This window comes from Schistocerca americana, chromosome 1, assembly GCF_021461395.2.
Source record: "Schistocerca americana isolate TAMUIC-IGC-003095 chromosome 1, iqSchAmer2.1, whole genome shotgun sequence".
In the NCBI taxonomy this organism is placed as follows: Eukaryota; Metazoa; Arthropoda; class Insecta; order Orthoptera; family Acrididae; genus Schistocerca; species Schistocerca americana.
The window spans coordinates 805,047,058-805,067,925 of NC_060119.1; the positions used below are offsets into that span (position 1 = coordinate 805,047,058).

Sequence of the window (20,868 nt, forward strand, 5' to 3'; positions counted from 1 at the left end):
AATCTAGGATGGAGAGGATTGTAAGAGTGAGAAAAGACTATGGAATATGGAAAAATGTTGGAAACATGAAGGTTCTGTCAAAATATCTTTGTAAGGGAAGACCTTGGAAAAAGTAAAATATTTTGGTTACCTAAGAAGTTTGGTGACAAGTAATTGAAGCTATGTGGAGGAAATAAGTAGAATGTTTATAGGTAAAAGAGCTTCTGAAAATGTGATAGGTTTTATGATGGCAAAAAGAATTATGATAGACTAAAGAAAGGGATTTGTTAAATAGTTTGTCTGGAATGTTGCATGGTAGTGAATCGTAGACGTGGAGAAGAAAGGCAAAATACTCGGATAGCTATGAGATGGACTGTGGAGAAAAATACTAAAAGTGAAATGGACTGGTGGCGTAATGAGAAATGAAACAGCACTTCTAGGAATAGGGGCAAAACTGTACCAGTCGTCACAAAAATAGGCAGATCAATGTCATCTCACTGCCTTACACAATTGCCACTTAGTGATAATTTCAAAATGTTAACGAAAAAAAAGGACATGTTGCACATCTTTATCTTTAATTTAAAATATGGTGGAGTACTTTCCAAAAGAAAATTATTTCCAGTCATCATGAAGATTAATAAAAACTAAAATTACAAGAATTTCTCAAGGAAAAAAAATAGTATTTTATTTTTTTTACTTCAACTTTGGAAACAGCCAAAATCACTTATGTATATGGACTGGAAAAAAAAGTATAAACATTCTAAAAGTTTATAGCTGCGTGCTATTTATGTATTTTGTAATGAAAATAAATGTATTCAGAGATAACCTGTATTTTGACTACCTCTAGACAGTTTTGTGATTTAGTGTAACATACGTGTTTAGATTCTGTTATTTTCAATGAATAGCTTTATTTAGTATTGAAATACAGTTTTCTAAATTATTATTAGTCTTTAAGCTGAACATAGATGTAAATTGCAATACATTTTATATCATTCACAAGAGAAATTCATTATTGGACATGTGTAAAATTAAAAATGTATAATTTTGGCTGTAAATGCAGTAAAGTAGTACTTGCCCTCAAAATAACATTTTTGCACTGTTCATTCAGGTACATTTTTACACAACATTCACTTCACAATAAGTCTTTCTTCTGTTTATATTACAATCAGGTTTCTTGCACATTAGACAACACAATCTTGTTTTGCAATCCTGATATCACACTGGTGTTGGTAACTTGGAAAACTGGGGTAGAATAGCAACTGTTGGAATTTCAATACCACATGCTTTCAGTGCCTCTTTACAAAGATCAAGCTCTTTCTAGCTCTTTCCTCCATGTTGCTTTTTCTGAGTCCAAATGCCAGCTCAATCATGCTGAGTTTCTGTCACCTCCAATTATTCTCCTGCCAATCTGTGTTGCTTGTCTGCAACCTCCATTAAAATTCTTAGTGAGCACCACCTAGTTCCTCTTAACACTGCTGTTCTCTATACTTTCAGGTTAGAAAACTACAATCAAGTGCTTTTTGAATCTAAACATTGATGAAGGAACTTTTTTCGTTGTTACCAAAAATTCCTTCAGAATTTCTTTCTTATTAGAAATAAACAATGGAAAACTTAAATAATGAAGATAATGAGGAAGCATTTTGTAAAACCTTCATTTTTTGACAAACAAGAAAATAAGACATTTCCTGTCAAATGGGGTAGTCTCACAACCCCATCAATATATCCCATCAATAATTATAAAAACAAAAAAATGGGCAGTCAGGAGTGTGAATACAATTCCAGTTATTTTTGGACAAAGTCATGAAACTCCAAATACTTAGCTCATAGTCAAATTACCCTGCTTGGTAACGTAAGGGATGAGAAAATTATACAACTAATTTTCATAACATCAGAGACATCATTACTGTACTGTGTCATCTATGAATGAGATTCACTTGTGAGATATTGCGTGCGTGGGAGAATGCAAGAACCTGCATGCTAACAGCTCACCTTAACACAACAGAGAATATTCGCTGTTGCCTGAAGGTATTATATTTGCAGCTCTTACGGACTCATCACCACTACACATATCACATCAGTACTCACTAAACAAAAGTGCTGGAAGTGTTCACTTCCTTTGGAGTCATGTAAAATCATATGAACAAATAAATTTGGCATGACACAAGTTTTGTCCAAATAAAGCATAGGCCTGATGTCCTGCATATGCAGTAAATGCATAGCCAGCAAAAATGTCACTCTTGAGATGGCAATATACCATTAGATACTGAGTCGCAGATAGGTACAACAAAAATACTATCACAAATAAAGTTTTCGGCCAGTAAGGCCTTTGTCAAAAATAGACTACACTACAAACAGTAGCATGATGGGAGTAGCAACTGGGTGGGGGTAAGGAGGAGGCTGGGGCAGGGAGGGGGAGGCATAGTAAGGTAGAGATGGCAGATAGTGAAGTGCTACAGATTAGACGGAGGGCTGGCAAGAGGTGGGGAGGGCGGGGGGGGGGGGGGGGCGGGGGGGGGGGGGGGTAGCGGAAAAGGAGAGAAGTAAAAAGACTGGGTGCGATGGTGGAATGAGGACTGTGTAGTGCTGGAATGAGAACAGGTAAGGGGTTAGGTGATTGAGGACAATGACTAATGAAGGTTGAGGCCAGAAGGGTTACGAGAACATAGGATATATTGCAGGGAAAGTGCAATTCCAAAAATATAATGTTGATGGAAAGCATCCATGTGGCACAGGCTGCGAAGCAGTCATTGAAATGAAGGATGTCATGTTTGTCAGCGTGCTCAGCAACAGGGTGGTCCACTTCACCTGGTCCTACTCAACCCAAGCCAACTTCCTAGATGTTAACCTCTACCTCAAAGATCGATACATCAGTACCTCCATCCATATCAAACCTACTAATCACCAGCAATATCTCCACTTTGACAGCTGCCACCCGTTCCATACCAAGAAGTCTCTTCCATACAGCCTAGCCACACGGGGTCGTCGGTGATGAGCAGTCCGTCTTGAAATATACCAAGGGTCTCGCTGAAGCCTTCACAGACTGTAATTATCCTCCCAACTTTGTACAAAAACAAATCTCCTATGCCTTATCTTTCCAGTCTCCCACCACACCCCTACTTTCTGGTCACAGAGGCGTATTTCTCTCATAACTCAGGTCTGGAGCAACTGAATTATATTTTCCACCAGGATTTTGACTACCTCTCATCATGCCCTGAAATGAGGATGTCCTGCCCACTATCCTTCCCACCTCTCCCACAGTGCTATTCCGCCATCCATCAAACCTGTACAAAATATACTCATCCATTCCTACACCACCCTTGCTCCCAACCCCTTACCTCATAGCTCATACCCCTGTAATAGACCTAGATGCAAGACCTGTCCCATACATCCTCCCACCACCACCGACTCCAGTCCAGTCACAAACACCACCAACCTCATCAAAGAAAGGGCTACCCGTGAAACCAATCATGTGATCTACATGCAACCACTGTGCTGCATTCTAATTGGGCATGAGAACCAGCAAGCTGTCAGTCAGCATTAATGGCCAAGAGACAAGTGGACCACCCTGTTGCTGAGCACGCTGCACAACACAATGTCCTTCATTTCAGTGACTGCTTCACAGCCTGTGCCATATGGCTCCTTCCCACCAACACCAGCTTTTCTGAACTGCGCAGGTGGTAACTCTCCCTGTAATATATCCTACATTCCCATAACCCTCCTGGCCTCAACCTTCGTTAGTAATTGTCCTCGTCCATTAAACCCCTTCCCTGTTCGTATTCCTGCACTATACAGCTCTCGTTCTACTGTTGCACCCAGTATTTTACTTCTTGCCTTTTCCACTATCCCTGCCCCAGCCTCCTCCTTACCCTCACCCACTCGCCACTCCCATCATGCACTCTTGCTGCTGCTCACAGTGTGGCCTCAGTTACCTGACTGCAGTCATGCTTGCGCGCTTGTGTGTGTGTGTGTGTGTGTGTGTGTGTGTGTGTGTGTGTGTGTGTGTGTGTGGGGGGGGGGGGGGGGGGGGTGGCACTTGTCATCTATTTTTGACAAAGGCCTCACTATCCGAAAGCTTTATATGTGACAGTCTTTTTGTTGTGTCTATCTGGGACTCAGTATCTCTGCTATATTTGTTCCATAATAAATTTGGTTCATTTCAAGATTTTCTGGACTTGCCATTTAGAAGAAGAATGTATGTTTCCAAGCTTTCACACTCAATTTTGTATTGTGTTAGGCATTGCCAGACACAACTAAACATAAAGCAGAACGAGTTCACAGGACAGAGTGTAATCAAACACATGGAATTAGTGATCCTTGACCGCAGACCAGCAGGTACCTGACACAGCAACACTGCAGGGGCAGAGACGGAGCAGTTTACTTTCATGACAAGTGTAGTGGAAATAAAAAAGAAGAAAAGAAACACCACTTGGTGTGCTGGATGATGTCAAAAACTGACAAAAGTTAGCAGAAGCAGTGTACTTTAAATTTATACCTGTTGTCAGACGCAGGTATACCAAAGAAAATGAATATTTTAGTAAATAATTACGAAATTATAAGACATAATTGGTGGGTGCTACTTACCGTCCGAAGTCATACCTTCGGCCTCTGCCCTCCTTCCACCTTAGTCTCCCATTGCCCCCATAACAGGTGAATTCCTCTCATGATGGGTTCTGAGTGAGTTTCCCTTCCTTTTTAACCCTACACAACCTATCCCACTTTCTTCTCCAAGAATGAAACAATTGCTCCGAAAGCCAGAATAGTTTTGTGTTTTTATATTTGTGTATCATCAGTGGTAATTTTTTACCTCCTGGAGATAAGTACTGACCAGCAATTGTGTCTCGTAAGTTCATAGCTTTCTTGAGTGAATTTTTCTTTTTTTTTATCATCAAATAAATACTTATATTTGAAGGAATGATACAATCAGTGTCCCCTTGTTATTCCTTGATCTACTGTGGACCATGTCAAAATGTTTGATGTGATGTGTAATGTGTTGATCAGTGTACAATATAAGAATTACTGGAAACATGTAATAGTCCTGGTATAGAGGGGAGGGGTGGGGGGCATTTTATACTGCCATTATTTACATAGCGTCTGATTTCTCATCTTTGAGATGTGCACCAATGTTGGGGATGGGGAACAACCTTGTATGGTATTGGACTAATTGTTGTCATTCCTTCTGTTCCTTCCTTTTAGTTTGTGTACTGTCACTCAATTTATTTTTCTTCTCATAATGACACTTCTTAGTAAGATTCAAAATAAGCAATTTTTTGTTGATGGTAGTGATGCTGTAATCATCTAACTGCGTTCTGCATATCAACATTCAGCGCATCTTCACATGGTTAACTTGAGAGTACCTCATTTATTTAGTTCATATTTTGATTATTCTGTATGTTAATAAGAGACAATTTTTGTTTTTCAGGTATGGCCTTAGTGCAGCAACTACTATCATATGGTTTCGAACATTCATTCATAAGATGAGAAAATATTAATTTGCCACTAACAACCACGTGTTTATGCCTACATGTGACATGTTCTGCTGTAATAATAGTGCCTTCAGTTGTAGATATGCTTAATAAAAATGAACAAACAGCATTTACATAAGTGTTCAAAAGACCAATAAACCATTAATTTATGCCAGTTATGGAGTGACAGCTGATTAAACTTCAATTAAGAAGCATTGTGGATCATGGGTTTTCATTCCTGATCTAATGGAATTCTGCAGAATAAATTCCAAATTTAGATTTGAAGAAAATTTATATTTATATATGTTATGGCAAGCTTGCAAACCTGTGAAATGCTGTTTTGATCTACAGTGTTTCTTCACTTTCTTTTCTTGTGATGACAGAACTGAACAAAATTGAGCAGTGGGAAGAATAAGAGATGTTAGTAACAATCCTGTCAGTGTGGAGGATATCATCTCCCTGTTTTGGTCTCAGGTGCAGGTTCTTTTCAGTTCATATGTTGTACAAATAGTGGTAAAGACATTGTATACATATATAGGAGAAGCTGGGTTCCAGATTTTAATTTGAATTTTTCATTATCTGTATTACAAGTCTCTTGCAATGAAGGAAGGCCTACGTCCCTTTCCCTCTGTCTGCATGGCACTAAACTTATAACCTGCATATCCTTTTCTGTTTTGGACACCTCAGCTCAGACACCTTAAATGACAGAAGCAGCAAAATAGTCAGAAATTATAGTACACAGTCTACTAAATGAGGAGTTCTTATGCAGAGTAATTAAGAAAATAAAAATACTTTTGGAAAGTAATATCTGCCATAGTGGCGTGAAGCAAGAGCAAGTGTCTGGATACAGCATATGGTCCCATTTGCATAGTAAAATTTGTTGGAGGTCCATTTTCAAGTTTTCCGCACGATAAAACCAAAGGTTCTGACAACGTGCAAACTCTACAAAAAAATCTACTTTTATAATCATACTGCAATACTTTCTACTGCCATTTTATCAAGGAGATTTTACAAGAATTTAGTGTGCCAGTAGCAGCCCTAACATAAAAATGTAGGATTAAAATAGTAATCTTAATCAGCCAATCAGCAAAAAAAGTGCTGATGCCCTTTTCTTAAGTCTGTTCAGTAGGCAACGTTATTTCCTATTGTGTGCAGAAGAAAGAATAACGGTGTCCAATGCTAGGTGACTTACTCATGTTCATGTTTATTCGACTCCATTTTTTGTGGCAATATCACTCGCAAAGTGGAACATGAGGAATTTGTGGCCGGAATACCTCAGAGCAACTGTGGAGACTGCAGTGAAACAAAACGGACAGCAAGTTGCCTGAGAATGGACGTCATTCACCTTACTTAAGAGTAAGGAATATCTCTGCATGCTAAGCTGATTAACCAATTAAGATCAGTTTTTGTTGTCCATATGCTGTTTTAACTGTACATTTTTATGTTATGGCTACTATAATTTCATATACGGGTTTACATTACAATTTTTTGTCAACTCTCTACAATGAAGTGGTGTCTTCATCACTAATTGTAAGTATTTTACCATTCCAATTATGTAAGTAGATTGCTACATCATCGACATCTACATACATACTCCGCAAACCACCATATGGTGCATGTCAGTAATTGTGTAGAAAGCCTGAAAATGGATTCTTAACTTCTGAAACTGGTTGTTTAATAAATTTTACTGTGCAAGTGCGATTGTGGACTACATATTACATACAGCATTTGTCATTATCCCTTTCCACACTAACCTACATAACACCTAAGTTTTGTAAATTCCAAGCATTCTCAGACCAGCCATTCTATGGCTTAGTGTCACGTAAGATAAGCCGTCTTCTGAAGAAACAAAATCAAACTGATCTTCAGGCCTCCATCAAAAATCCAACTATGGAAATGTAAAAGATGTGAGTGGTCTCAGAATGCTTGAAGTTTACACTATACACTGTGTGGACGAACTTCCATCAGACAAAAAATTTGCCCTGTGGAACAAAACAGGAAGGAACGCAAGAGTTGCTGTTGCCTGTTCTATCCGAAGCTATAGCTAAGCATGCTCTGGAAAAAGGTCATCCGACCGAGTTTGACGACACCACTGTTGTGGCTCACATCAACAAATTTTTGAAACAGTGTGAGTAATCAAAGGAGCCAATAAAATAAAAATTGTGGACAACATCTTTAATAGAGACAGCGGCCTATAGTTAAATGTGGTGTGAAATCCAGTTACTGTACAGGCAACATTTGTCCATGCATGGCATTATTGTGGTTACTGGTAATGTCATAGCCAGCAGTTAAGTGTGCAGGGTGTATACGACCCAGGACAACCAGGAGATCTGGGTAAAACTTGGGAATTTTTTTAGAATTCTGAGAATTTTTCATGGTTTTAGTTTTCAGTTAAGTTTTTGTAATTTTGACTGGTAAGAACCAATACTCTAACAAAGGATATTATTACTGTATCCCTCTACTGCAGAATAATACTGCAGCAATAAAAGATGAACGAGAGAAAAAAACCAAAATAACACTTAAATTGCAAAGGAAATGCGCTCATTCATATTCTTGAAGGAAAAGACCTTGTTTCACAAAGTGCCTAGCATCCAGTGCACATTGGTCTATTGATTATTCGTGTGATTTTTAACACATCCATGTTGGTTTTTTTAACACCTTCTAAGTTGATTTCTGAATGAATCATAAGTTGATTTTTGTATGCGTACATAGTGTATATGATGTCTGTCAGGGGAATTCTCGTCGTATCTAGAAATAAACTTTTCTGCAGACAAAAGGGGACGGGGCTATGCGATCTGGGTGGAATAAAGCCGAATGGATGAATGCCAATCGCTGTCCGATTACGTGGTTGATTGGGTTTACGAATGATCAGCTTCATTATATTTACTAGCGAAATCCATAGATTCAGACAACTAGAGTGGGAATAAACGACTAACAGGAATAACAGGTAAGAAAGATTACATATTATCTTCTTGATGTACCCAAGAAAATGAAATTTTGACAGAAAATTTTTGGCCCGAACGCTACACTAGGGCCAGCTGTACAGTCCCAGGCTAGCAGCCGCTTAAGTTCTGTTCTGGAAGCAGCACGGAAAACGTGTTCTATGAACATTTAACAACGCCCGACCAGAGAATAATCGCGGGATAACGAAACCGATGATTCTGACAGGGTTAGTGAAGTTAATCGGCGAATAAATTTTGACAATGGCAGGAATAGTTACAGAATTAGTGATAAGATTGTTAGAACGAGGAAGGAGAAGAAACGGGGCCATTGCACAAATATCAAAATTCCAAATTTATATAAAAATTTCGTACTACTATTTTCCGATCTCACGCTTGAGAAACTGGAGCATATGAATGAAATGTTAAACCATTTCCTAACATAAAGCTTTTTGCTTATAGTAGGCCTAACAGGCATTTGAAATTTGGTACTTCGTGAATTATATTCTGTCGTGTTATAAAAATAACCATTTGTGCCAAAACAGTCTCATTTATTTAGTGTGTGTTAAAATTGCTGCAATATTACAAAGGCCTGTTTTGTTTTATCGAGCAGACAGTGACAAAATATATGTAATCAGATCAAGAAACCACACCAGTCTTGGGTGCTATTTGTATTAACAGCTTTTTCACTATTAGACAGTGACATTTCAATTTTTCATGTAGCAAAACATTTGACGAACTTTGATGAGGTAATAGAGTCTTTTGCAGAAAAGAAAGCACGCCATGTAAAGCTGTAGCAAAATTAGAGAGAAAAAAATGCTAGGAGCTAAGGATTGAAGAAATGTGTACTGTCTTGTTTGTCTCTAGTCTTAACTGGTTTTATGTAATCTATATTTAATTCAAAGAGTGCAAATTTGCTGAAGAGTTCTTGTTCTCCCGATTACAAATAATACCATCCAGTATTAATAGTGAGCTAGAGAGAGAGAGAGAGAGAGAGAGAGAGAGAGCGCGCGCGGGGGGGGGGGGGGGGGGGCGCAGGATGTCAAACCGGTTGACTAGGAGCAGGAGAGGCACCACAGGGCATTTTAATTCCCACAGCCCTGAATATAGTTTGATGGCATCCATTACAAAATATACATGTTTCAATTCCATAGAGCGAAATACAGTGACATGCAATAGAAGAATGCTGTGTGAAGAGGCATGGCACTGCACTTTGGCACACTTAAGATCAAATAACATGTCTTGCATTTCTTCGAACGCACATGTTTTATGTATCAGATTCTTCAGATAGATGTGTGCCACAAAATTAACGTATTTTTGAAAAGTCAATTTTTTAAAATATTTGATCTATTGCTTGTTGGAGGGGGGCGCAATAAAGTATTGTCCCAGTTCGGAAATATCGTAGATCGGGGGCTGATGTACAGAGCAATCTGAGTTATAGGGAGGAAGTGGGTAGTCTCCATATGACCTGTGTTTACATTATTTAGTGATCTAGCTGCTTTCTCTTTGTTTAATGCTCTCACATCAAATGAAAACAAAACTGATTTCTGTGGCCAGAAGCTATCAAACTGATTAAAATACATTCACATAATTACGAAAGCAAAAATTTGTTATTAGTTTCAGATTTTATTTTATTTCCATCTTTCTGATGGTCAAGCATTAATCCCCTTGCAGAACAATGAAGTTTGTTTTGTCAGTTTGCTAAAGAAATTTAGCTTTTATTAACCTTTTCCACTGAAGCAGTCGATGTATTTGAAACGAAGTCTTTAATTCCACACTATTGGCTAGTTTCAACTGTTCGCTGCATTTTAAGTGCACGTTTTCATCTTCTAGCACGTATGGTATTATGGAAAAAAAAACAAACAAACAACCAAATATGAGATAATACAGTACTGGTACTCCAAGAAAATTTACATCCCAAAAACCACACTGAAAAGCTTAACATCAGGTCGAGGACCACTTCATTGGGAATCTGGACATATGAATGTGCACTTTAAGTATGCACTTTAAATGTGCACATTTTAGTATGGTTCATGAAATTCCAGTGCTCTTGGGGTATCCTTTGATGTCTTGTTTCTTTTATGTCATAATGTAAGATCTTTTATTGTTTTACAATTATGAACATATGGGCCTCCTATGTCATCGTAGCTCCGCAAGTGCAGTGGTGCCTGTCATCTGGTGCTCTTTGTCAACTGCTGAAACAAACCTATTTCTAACAGGTCACGGGAAAATATTGCGAATGATGATTTGAAAAGCGTACTTTCAAAGTAAATTTCCTTTTACGCAAGTTGAACTATGTGCGAGAATGTAGGATGAATTTCTTAAATCACACTGCGTTTGAATCTCATTTAAAAATCAACTCTTTGATGACGAGCCATTTAGAAGAATTTTGAGCCCAGGAGATCAGAAATTTGTCTGTGTTGTGGTCTTCAGTCCTGAGACTGGATTGATGCAGCTCTCCATGCTACTCTATCCTGTGCAAGCTGCTTCATATCCCAGTACCTACTGCAACCTACATCCTTCTGAATCTGCTTAGTGTATTGATCTCTTGGTCTCCCTCTACGATTTTTACCCTCCACGCTGCCCTCCAATGCTAAATTTGTGATCCCTTGATGCCTCAAAACATGTCCTACCAACCGATCCCTTCTTCTAGTCAAGTTGTGCCACAAACTTCTCTTCTCCCCAATCCTATTCAATACTTCCTCATTAGTTACGTGATCTACCCATCTTATCTTCAGCATTCTTCTGTAGCACCACATTTCGAAAGCTTCTATTCTCCTCTTGTCCAAACTGGTTATCGTCCATGTTTCACTTCCATACATGGCTACACTCCATACAAATACTTTCAGAAACGACTTCCTGACACTTAAATCTATACTAGATGTTAACAAATTTCTCTTCTTCAGAAACGATTTCCTTGCCATTGCCAGTCTACATTTTATATCCTCTCTACTTCGACCATCATCAGTTATTTTACTCCCTAAATAGCAAAACTCCTTTACTACTTTAAGTGTCTCATTTCCTAATCTAATTCCCTCAGCATCACCCGATTTAATTTGACTACATTCCATTATCCTCGTTTTGCTTTTGTTGATGTTCATCTTATATCCTCCTTTCAAGACACTGTCCATTCCGTTCAACTGCTCTTCCAAGTCCTTTGCTGTCTCTGACAGAATTACAATGTCATCGGCGAACCTCAAAGTTTTTACTTCTTCTCCATGAATTTTAATACCTACTCCGAATTTTTCTTTTGTTTCCTTTACTGCTTGCTCAATATACAGATTAACAATATACAGAATAACATTGGGGAGAGGCTACAACCCTGTCTCACTCCTTTCCCAACCACTGCTTCCCTTTCATGCCCCTCGACTCTTATAACTGCCATCTGGTTTCTGTACAAATTGTAAATAGCCTTTCGGTCTTATCTAGTTATTAAAAATTTTACTGGCGTATTTGTGTGATATATCTTAAAGTGTAACACGCGCAAAAAGATCAACGTTATATGTGGAAGCTTAGCTTCTCTTGCAGCTTATTAACCTTAGAGACCAATATTATAAATGAAAGTTTTGCTTTTCTTGTAGTAACACTTTGTATATCAATTTAAATCATTAACTTTGCTTGTTTGTGTGTTCGCGCTACTTAACAGTGATGTTGCTAATTGGCTGACTACATCACTTGTCCTATGCTCTGAATATCCGCCAGCTGGCGAGATCACGTGACATGAGCTACGGCAGGCTTACAAAAGCGCATCGCAATTTCGATTTCAATGCTTGGGAAAGTAACACGTGGTGTTTGATGGAATTAGAATTTATGCAGGGTACATGTTGCTTCAAATCAAAGATCTTTCCAAAACATGTCCTTTTCCCCCCCGAGTTTCATTTTCTAAAGTGCATGGAAATTCTACCCCCGTGTAAAAAACCATAACCATTCAAAAGATAAGTTTTACAGTTCTGAGGGAAAATATACCATCCCTTAACACCGAAAAAGTGTGTTTTCACCCGGGAGAAAGTGTATTTTTAGTAGGGGAAATTTGGGAAAAAGTCCGGGAATTTTTTTTTCCTTGTCCGCGTATATGCCCTGAGTGTGTAACGACATACAAGCAGCCCAGCAGCAGCCGTTCCAGTTGACAACACCCAAAGAGTACTTGGTACTCAAGAGGTCCTGACTTTGATGTCCTTACCTATAACTCTGGCACCATTGCTGCTCACTGTTATCTCGTCATGTAGTATTGATCTGCATTGTTTACTGCCGAGTTGTAATGGACCTATCCTACATTTATAATGTCTTTTATTATTCAGAAAAATATGTTTGAAACTGATGTCCAAGCCTTTTATACAGTTTTATTTATACAAGTCAGCAACGAAACAGTATTTGAAATTAGGCATCCACAGTCATTAGCAAGCACCATGAAGCTCCACTGATACTAGAACAAAAACCAGAATTAAATTTGTGAACCAAAAAGACTAATACTATCAGATGTTAGCTGAAAAGTAAAATCCACTAATGTTTTACAAAGTTCATTTATGAATTATGCTAACTGGTGTATGAATAACACCAGAATGTTGTTGTTGTGGTCTTCAGTCCTGAGACTGGTTTAATGCAGCTCTCCAATCCCGTGCAAGCTTCTGCATCTCCCAGTACCTACTGCAACCTACATCCTTCTGAATCTGCTTAGTGTATTCATCTCTTGGTCTCCCTCTACGATTTTTACGCTCCACACTGCCCTCCAATACTAAATTGGTGATCCCTTGACGCCTCAGAACATGTCCTACCAACCGATCCCTTCTTCTGATCAAGTTGTGCCACAAACTTCTCTTCTCCCCAATCCTATTCAATACTTCCTCATTAGTTATGTGATCTACCCATCTAACCTTCAGCATTCTTCTGTAACACCACATTTTGAAAGCTTCTATTCTCTTCTCGTTAAACTATTTATCGTCCATGTTTCACTTCCATACATGGCTACACTCCCTACAAATACTTTCAGAAACGACTTCCTGTCACTTAAATCAATACTCGATGTTAACAAATTCCTCTTCTTCAGAAATGCTTTCCTTGCCAGTACCAGTCTACATTTTATATCCTCTCTACTTCGACCATCATCAGTTATTTTGCTCCCCAAATAGCAAAACTCCTTTACTACTTTAAGTGTCTCATTTCCTAATCTAATTCCCTCAGCATCACCCGACTTAATTCGACTACATTCCATTATCCTCATTTTGCTTTTGTTGATGTTCATCTTATACCCTCCTTTCAAGACACTGTCCATCCCGTTCAACTGCTCTTCCAAGTCCTTTGCTGTCTCTGACAGAATTACAATGTCATCGGTGAACCTCAAAATTTTATTTCTTCTCCATGGATTTTAATATCTACTCCGAACTTTTCTTTTGTTTCCTTTACTGCTTGCTCAATATACAGATTGAATAGCATCGGGGAGAGGCTACAACCCTGTCTCACTCCCTTCCCAACCACTGCTTTCATTTCATGCCCCTCGACTCTTATAACTGCCATCTGGTTACTGTACAAATTGTAAACAGCCTTTCGCTCCCTGTATTTTACCCCTGCCACCTTCAGAATTTGAAAGAGAATATTCCAGTCAACATTGTCAAAAGCTTTCTCTAAGTCTACAAATGCTAGAAACATTGGTTTGCCTTTCCTTAATCTTTCTTCTAAGATAAGTCGTAGGGTCAGTATTGCCTCACATGTTCCAACACAATCTACCAGTTTTTCCATTCGTCTGTAAAGAATTCGCGTTAGTATTTTGCAGCTGCGACTTATTAAACTGATAGTTCGGTAATTGTCACATCTGTCAGCACCTGCTTTCTTTGGGATTGGAATTATTATATTCTTCTTGAAGTCTGAGGGAATTTCGTCTGTCTCGTACATTTTGCTCACCAGATGGTAGAGTTTTGTCAGGACTGGCTCTCCCAAGGCTATCAGTAGTTCTAATGGAATGTTGTCTACTCCCGGGGCCTTGTTTCGGCTCAGGTCTTTCAGTGCTCTGTCAAACTCTTCATGCAGTATCGTATCTCCCATTTCATCTTCATCTGCATCCTCTTCCATTTCCATAATATTGTCCTCAAGAACATCGCCCCTGTATAGACCCTCTATATACTCCTTCCACCTTTCTGTTTTCCCTTCTTTGCTTAGAACTGGGTTTCCATCTGAGCTCTTGATATTCATGCAAGTGGTTCTCTTTTCTCCAAATGTCTCTTTAGTTTTCCTGTAGGCAGTATCTATCCTACCCCTCATGAGATAAGTCTCTACATCCTTACATTTGTCCTCTAGCCATCCCTGCTTAGCCATTTTGCACTTCCTGTCGATCTCATTTTTGAGATGTTTGTATTCCTTTTTGCCTGCTTCATTTACTGCATTTTTGTATTTTCTCCTTTCATCAATTAAATTCAGTATCTCTTCTGTTACCCATGGATTTCTACTAGCCCTCGTCTTTTTACCTACTTGATCCTCTGCTGCCTTCACTATTTCATCCCTCAAAGCTACCCATTCTTCTTCTACTGTATTTCTTTCCCCCCATTCCTGTCAATTATTCCATTACACTCTCCATGAAACTCTGTACAACCTCTGGTTTAGTCAGTTTATCCAGGTCCCATCTCCATAAATTCTCACCTTTTTGCAGTTTCTTCAGTTTTAATTTACAGTTCATAACCAATAGATTGTGGTCAGAGCCCACATCTGCCCCTGGAAATGTCTTACAATTTAAAATCTTGACCCTAAATCTCTGTCTTACCATTATATAATCTATCTGAATCCTTCTAGTATCTCCAGGGTTCTTCCATGTATACAACTTTCTTTCATGATTCTTGAACCAAGTGTTAGCTATGATAAAGTTATGCTCTGTGCAAAATTCTACCAGGCAGCTTCCTCTTTCATTTCTTAGCCCCAATCCATATCCACCTACTACGTTTCCGTCTCTTCCTTTTCCTACTGTCGAATTCCAGTCACCCATGATTATTAAATTTTCATCTCCCTTCACTACCTGAATAATTTCTTTTATCTCATCATACATTTCGTCCATTTCTTCATCATCTGAAGAGCTAGTTGGCATATAAACTTGTACTACTGTAATAGGCGTGGGCTTTGTGTCTATCTTGGCCACAATAACGCATTCGCTATGCTGTTTGTAGTGGCTTATCTGCACTCCTATTTTCCTATTCATTATTAAAGCTACTCCTGCATTACCCCTATTTGATTTTGTATTTATAAACCTGCATTCACCAGACAAAAAGTCTTGTTCCTCCTGCCACCGAACTTCACTAATTCCCACTATATCTAACTTTAACCTACCCATTTCCCTTTTTAAATTTTCTAACCTACCTGCCCGATTAAGGGATCTGACATTCCATGCTCCAATCTGTAGAACACCAGTTTTCTTTCTCCTGATAACGGCGTCCTCTTGATTAGTCCCCGCTCGGAGATCCGAATAGATATGTACATAGATATGTAAAAGTCTAAGATGCAAATGGATAAAGTTGCTAAAACTGTAAAAATTCTCAAAGCCACAATTGATAAAAGGCACTGTCCGAATGTGCTACTCTCTCAAAACAATTGCAAGTCCTGTTTTGCTACTAAGATGAAAATTGATAGACAGTGACAATAGACCCCAAGAGCTAGAGATATCCCACTGGCTGGAAGGCGGTAAGTCCACAACATGAGACTCGGTCAACAGTAAGTCTGCAGTAAGTGGAGGCCAAGTCTCGTGGTGGCAGCTCATAGATTCATCTTGACTTGCAAACCACACTTGCAGCTGCCATACTGCATGCATCTACTTAAAAATGAGGGGTATTTATACAGGCTTGGCATCAATACCCATCACATAGCCCTAACAGCCTATGGCTCAGGCATGAAGTAATCAGGCCAACACACTGCAGTCACAGTGGCTGTCTTTGTGCTGTGTGGTTATCATTTCGTTGCTGGTTTCACATCTGGCCTTGAGATCTGGTAATTGCCTGGCGAAGTAGTGGCAGTTCTTGTCGTATCATTAGGCCACCCCTGATGTAACAGTGAACAGTGTCTAGTCAACACCAATCTGACTCGCTTCCATTACCTCTCGCTTTAGCCGTGGCAGCATCATTACGGTATTTTATGCGCAAAAAATAGTGATTGTGCTACAAAGCCATTTGATCTGAAATGTCTAGTTCTTGTTTTTCTTTTGTTGTTATCCAGTGACAGTTGCTAGTTTTAGTTTTTCATTTGGAGATCAAGCTTTTTCTTATGGAACTATATTGCAATGTATGCTTTGTTGACAGAAAGAACATTTGCTTTCTGTCCTTCCACTTTCCAACAACAGTGCCAACAGATGACACTTTCTCTACCAATTCACGTCTTTTATATTTTTAGTAATTGATAGAAGATGCCTTCTGTTCTATATCAATGCCCGCACAAAATCTGTCATATTTTGAAGCTGCTATTTTGCGACAGGAACTGACATGTCGTAGTTAACTGTAACAACTTTTCAATGCTCACCAAAATAATTATTCTTAAGCTCCAGCATGACAGTTTCTGCAAAGTTTTTAGGCACATAATTTATGCAGTCTGTGAGTCACCATATATAGAGATATCCAATGCTATTGGACAGTTTTAAAATCTTAATGTCTTATTTATGACATTTAAGTTTTACCATCTTTTTTACCTGATTTATTGTCTGTGAAATCAGTGCACTGGAGGAGTTATTGAAAGCAATTTTTGTTCATTATTGTAGACAAAATGTTATTCTTTAACAGACCATTTGTGCTCCTATAATCTATCGTTGGATATACTATCACCAGTCCCATGTACACAATAATGCCAAAGAATGTGAAAATTTGTTTAGGACTCATTTCTTTCCAATAATTCACGATTTCCCAATGTCCTTCAGACTCCAAACCCACCACTTCATTCCTTATACTCCTTATGGATTCTATCCTGTCTCTCAATTACTTTTTCTTTGAAGGGATGTTTTCTTGACCTGGACTCAGGGCAAAGACACAATATCAACATTCCTTCACAACTGCAACAACTTCTCTCCTATCTGCTTCACAAGGTCTTCTTCTACCCAACACACTAACTCACTGAACAATGACCTCAACCTCTCTGATGGCTTCATTCACACCTCTGTCCACATTAAACTTACTAACCACCAATAGCACCTGCATTTCAATAGCTGCCATTCCATCCACACCAAAAAGTCCCTCCTGTACAACCTAGCCACTCATGGACGATGCGTCTGCAGTGGCGAGAACTGCCTTTCCCAGTATGCTGAAGGTCTCATGAAGGCCTTCAAAGACAGGCAATAGCCCCTCCCTTCACCCCAGACTTAGTTCAAAAACAGATTTCCCACACCATATCATCACACACTCTCAATCCTCCCACCACCTCCAAGAATCAGCCACAAAGGAGTGTCCCCCCCCCCCGTCACACACCATCACCCTGGACTGTAATAACTGAACCATATCATTTACCATGGCCTTGATTATCTCTTATCATGCCTTGAAATGAGGGACATCCTACTATTAAAGTGGTGTTCTGTTACACCCACTCTACACAACATCCTAGTCTATCCCTATGTCACTCCCACTCCCAACCCCTTGCCACAGTGATCATATCCCTGCACGTACCAAAGTGAAAGACCTGCCCAATCCACCCACCCAGCACCTTCTACTCCAGTCCTGTCTCTGGCTTATCCTACCCCATCAGAGGTCAGACTACCTGTGAAAGTACCCATGTCATACAGCAACTCTGCTGCAATCACTGGACAGCTTTTTACGTCGGCGTGACTACCAAACAGCTGTGCCCACCAATATGAATGGTCACCATCAAACTGTTGCCAGGAAGTTGACTGCAATATATGGCTCAGCACAACATGCTAAATTACAATGGCTGCTTGACAACACGGGCCATCTGGATCCTTCCCTCTACCACTAGCTTCTCTGAACTATGCAGATGGGAGTTATCCTTAAAACATATCTCCACTCCCATAATTGTGCCAGCCTCAATCTCTGGTAACTTAGTTTCCCTGTATCCTCCACCCAACAGTTGACCCTTCCTCCATTATCATACCACCTCTCAAATCATGTAACCTTCACCATGTACCACTCTCAACTGCCTCTGACAACCATGCATCACATTACTAGTGTGTACACCTGCCATCCCTTCCCCCCTGCGTTTCTAGTTGGCAAACTGGCTCCCTCCGAGCTGCTAGCCACAAACCCCCAATCCCTCTCCACCCATCCCACCTGACATTAGCCCCACTGCAACCTAGCCCTCCTGCTAGCACTGTTGGTCCATCCAGCACCATGTAGTGGCATACACATGTGTATATTTGTGTCGTCATTTTACTCCAGCTCGTTTTCTTTTTTTTTGTATGTTGTCGATAGACAACTCAGTGCTTCTAATTTTGAGTTAGTGGTCTCCTTTAATCCAAAAAAATATTTTGATCATACACTTTGATTTACATACTTACCATCTAAACATTGCACTGTATCTGTTGGTCTTAGTCACAATCAATTAATTACCCCCTTTTCAAAAAATCTGTTGAGAACTTGGGTGTGGTTTCACAGAACACTTCTCTGTAGAATCTAAGGCATTATTATTGTAATTTTTTCTTGATCTGTAAGTGCAAGCCCTTTTAAATGAATACTAGTGACAGTGACAATGACAGTGTGCTGTGACTGGACGAGAACCAATCAGTCTCTTGCCATTACTAACACAATTGTTGTCATTCTGCCTTCACCAACAGTTGTATCAACAATCACAGCATCTTCATCAGAAAATCTGAATAATTCTGGATACTCTACATTTGATTCCTCCAATATACTCAGTAATTCATCGTCAGTGACCAACATTTACTATTTCGTAATGTCCCAGTGTTTGATGATACAAAATCCATTTATGTTATACAATAACAATGCAGATACCACTGTTTAGAACAAGACCTAAATTATTAATCCGCTTTAGTATGAATACATGGTGATGTTGAAACTTCACAACAACTTATGTGAAAGTAAACCATAGGCCAAAAAAAAGTTAAAAACATTCAATATGTTATTGTACCTGATTCCCTGTACATTCTCAACAGAATCATGAAATCTACAGCAAAGAGGTAAGTACAAAGCCACAGCTGAAACTAAGACTCAGCTGATATCATCTCACTAACACAAGAACACTCCTACAGGCCACATAACGTCTACGTTGTATGTTTCATCAACAAACTTCATGTGACTGATTCTAAGTGAAAGGCAACCATTCACCTATAGTGGACTGATATATGGAGCATAACACACGTAACAGAAAAAAGTATTCATACTAGCTTTCAAGCCCTTGCTGGACTGATTATTGAAAACAGGTGCCTGAGTTGAAGTGGGGAGAGAAGCACGAGGCAAGGAGGGACTGGTGTGAGTCAAGTCTTTCGACAGACGACTTGGTGGTTGCACAACAAAATGAAAGGATTTCAGAGGGTAAAGCATATATGAGATATAGAGAAAGGGGAAGGAGAAGAAGGGGAGGGTGTGTGCTAGCCCATGTCTGTCTTCTGTCTGGACAGAAACCAGAATGGAAAAGGCAAGGCAGTGAGAAACAGGTTAGTGGGGGTTTAGACCAGGCTCTCGATAATCGATATTATCTTACTGGGGAAGTGTGCATTTGGGTGTGTGTAAATGTGTGTACTTTTGCTAGAAAAGAGCAAGAGCTTGAAAGCCAGTGTGAATATCATACATCAGTCCACTATAAGTGAGTGGTTGCCTGTCCAAAGATGTGTTGTCCTAAACAAAGTGGAGTACCCTGTGCCCTGTATAGGTTCTACTGGTGGCCTTCTGACAGTCAATGTTTCAAGCAGCACAATTCAGATTTTAATTTTACCTTTGAACAGGTCATCATCATCATCATCATCATCATCATCATTTTCAGGCAAAAAAGTAAAATGAGTTCATTTTAAAAAGAAGAAAATGACTTGTTCTTTTCATTGAAAACAAACATTAAGCATTTCATTCCTCTACTGGGAAATTAAATAAACAGAGGAAGGTAAGTGTCTTTCAGGCAGAATTATTACACTCTTCTGCGTACACACTGTGTTGACTGAAAGGAAAAGCTATAACTATGTGCTAGATTAGAATCTGATCAGTCTTTCACAAGCACTGTACTACCATTTGTGTTACCTTGCACACACATCACAAACTGACTCAAAGTTTTGATCTTCCACAAGTTGCAATTGGTTGTGTACTCCCAGGAAGAGCTAAATATCTACACTGTTTCGAAAACAGTTTTAATTTGTCATACAGAATGAAATTCTGTTGCATTTTGTAGCTACACTGTATTTATGAAGCTTATGGAAATTACATGTATCACAAGAAACCTACACTGTGGCTGTTAGAGAACAGAGAGAAAAATTCAAGCTAACTTTAAGAAGAAGAATGGTAATAAGTAATTGCAGTTGGCAAAATATGAATAAAAGAAAAAAGAAAATTGTAAACAAAAAGCTATGAAGAATGGGTCAT

The 20,868-nt window shown here is 39.1% G+C and overlaps 1 protein-coding gene across 1 annotated transcript in view; it reads left to right on the forward strand.

The window, feature by feature from the left end:
* The window catches only part of LOC124612682 (surfeit locus protein 1), a 77,193-nt gene extending 71,618 nt beyond the window's left edge, over positions 1-5,575 (forward strand). Inside the window, exon 7 of the mRNA XM_047141015.1 lies at positions 5,399-5,575. Coding sequence (XP_046996971.1) covers positions 5,399-5,468 — 70 coding nt within the window. The 3' untranslated portion in view covers positions 5,469-5,575. The remainder of the gene's footprint in view (positions 1-5,398) is intronic.
* The last annotated feature ends 15,293 nt before the right edge of the window (positions 5,576-20,868 follow it).